The sequence below is a fragment of the Austrofundulus limnaeus genome, unplaced genomic scaffold, assembly GCF_001266775.1.
Source record: "Austrofundulus limnaeus strain Quisiro unplaced genomic scaffold, Austrofundulus_limnaeus-1.0 Scaffold621, whole genome shotgun sequence".
In the NCBI taxonomy this organism is placed as follows: Eukaryota; Metazoa; Chordata; class Actinopteri; order Cyprinodontiformes; family Rivulidae; genus Austrofundulus; species Austrofundulus limnaeus.
This window is the reverse complement of record NW_013953023.1, coordinates 145,791-147,887: the sequence shown is the minus strand read 5'-3', so window position 1 is coordinate 147,887 and position 2,097 is coordinate 145,791. Positions and strand designations below refer to the sequence as shown.

Sequence of the window (2,097 nt, the reverse complement as noted above, 5' to 3'; positions counted from 1 at the left end):
GCCCCGAGGAAGACCCAGGACACGCTGGAGGGACTATGTCTCTCGGCTGGCCTGGGAACACCTTGGAGTTCCTCCGGAGGAGCTGGAAGAAGTGGCTGGGGAGAGGGAGGTCTGGGCCTCCCTTCTGAAGCTGCTGCACCCGCGACCCGACTTCGGGTAGGTGGAAGAAAATGGATGGATGGATGGATGGATGGATGGATGGATGGATGGATGGATGGATGGACATGTTTCCATCTCCCGTTTTGCCCATAAACTACTTTGCGAATCATCCAAAAACCACCTCAAGTGAGCGAAAAAACTTTTTAGCGAATTGAGGATTTTTTTTTTTTTCGAATTTTGCTGTTTACATCCGACTTTTTTTCACATTTTTAATGCGACACTTCTAAATGTGCATCAAAAAGCCTTGATGGAAACACGGTTACTGTAGCCACAGCTGCCCTGGGACACACTGACACACTGACATCTTGTATTTCTCCTCAGGAGGAAGACGAGGACAGCTGCGGCAGTGAGATAAAAACTCTACGGGCTCACAGCGGTCCCGTGTATCGGACCACCTTCCTGACGGACAGCTCCGGGCTGCTGTCCTGCTCTGAGGACACAACGGTCCGGTACTGGGACCTGAGCAGCTTCACCAACACGGCACTGTATCAAGGCCACGCCTACCCAGTGTGGGACGTGGACGTCAGCCCCTGCAGTCTGTACTTTGCCAGCGGCTCCCAGGACCGCACTGCTCGCCTGTGGACCTTCTCACGCACCTACCCTCTGCGCCTTTATGCAGGGCACCTCTCTGACGTGGACTGCATCAAATTCCACCCCAACTCCAACTACCTGGCAACGGGTTCCACAGACAAGACTGTGCGTCTGTGGAGCACCCAGCAGGGGGCGTCTGTTCGCCTCTTCACCGGCCACCGCGGCCCTGTGCTGGCGCTCTCCTTCTCCCCCAACGGGAAGTACCTGGCTTCTGCCGGAGAGGACCAGCGAGTCAAGCTGTGGGACCTGGCAGCAGGGACACTGTTCAAAGACCTGAGGGGACACACGGACAGCATCACCAGCCTGTCCTTCAGTCCGGACAGCAGCCTGGTGGCGTCTTCCTCCATGGACAGCTCGGTGCGGGTGTGGGACATCCGCAGCTCCCACGGCGGGACGCCTTCTGACGGCTCGTCCAGCGAGTTGGTGGGACTGTACGCCGGAAACACCAGCAACGTCCATAACGTCCAGTTCATGGCCTGCAACCTGCTGCTGGTGACGGGCTCGGCTCAGGAGAAGACCGAAGTGTAGCCTCAGCGCTCAGAGTTCATCACATGTTCCAGAGGCGCAGCTTCCCGCTTAGTTTATGGCATAGGAAAAAGGTTTTTTTTTTTTATAAATAATACTGTTTCTCTTTTGAAACGGACATTTTCATTTATACATAACGTTATTTGTTTTTCAATAAAGATGTACCCAGTTTGTTTTTACTGGATGATAATGTAAAAGACTGAGTTTATCTAAAGCTTACAGAGCAACACAATCCACTAGGGGTGTAAGAAAATATCAATACACTGAAATATTGCGATATTTCATTTCTCGATACTGTATCGATATTCTAAAGCCCTGTATTGTTTTTTTATTAAGGTTTAAAATGTCAACTTTCCTGCCAGCCGTTCATTTTTGTGTTGTAGTTCAGCCTCAGACCACTAGTTGGCAGCAGTGAGCCAGACATTTGGCTTCTCTACCTCGAGCGCCAGAGAGTAAGGGTAGCATTAGCATTGTAAGTGAACATTAGCTTCATACTCCGATAGCTGAATCTGAGCAGAAAAGTCTGACACCCTCTGCCTTCTAAGCTGAGGTAAGGTTACCAACAGTTACTTGTTTGTCAGAATGTCTGTATTTTGAGACAAATTACGTGTCTTGTGCGCTCTTTTTTCCAACTGTAGTCAGCTTTTACGTTACAGAAGGCTAGCGCATGCGTCTAGCCTATCGCCTCGAGCTCGGCACTCCCCCCGTGACATAAAACTCTGTCTGTTGCTCCCAATGTCCGGCTGATCTCATCAAAGTCCGTATACTTTAAGTTTATCCTGCTGTGTTTGCTTCAAAAACAGTTTAACTGTGTTGTTTAGC

General features: G+C 50.5%; 1 protein-coding gene across 1 annotated transcript in view; it reads left to right on the top strand.

Annotated features, from left to right (window-relative positions):
• The window catches only part of taf5l (TAF5-like RNA polymerase II, p300/CBP-associated factor (PCAF)-associated factor), a 10,651-nt gene extending 9,192 nt beyond the window's left edge, over positions 1-1,459 (top strand). Inside the window, exon 4 of the mRNA XM_014027187.1 lies at positions 481-1,459. Within this exon, the coding sequence (XP_013882641.1) occupies positions 481-1,278 (798 nt within the window). The 3' untranslated portion in view covers positions 1,279-1,459. The remainder of the gene's footprint in view (positions 1-480) is intronic.
• Positions 1,460-2,097: the final 638 nt, after the last annotated feature.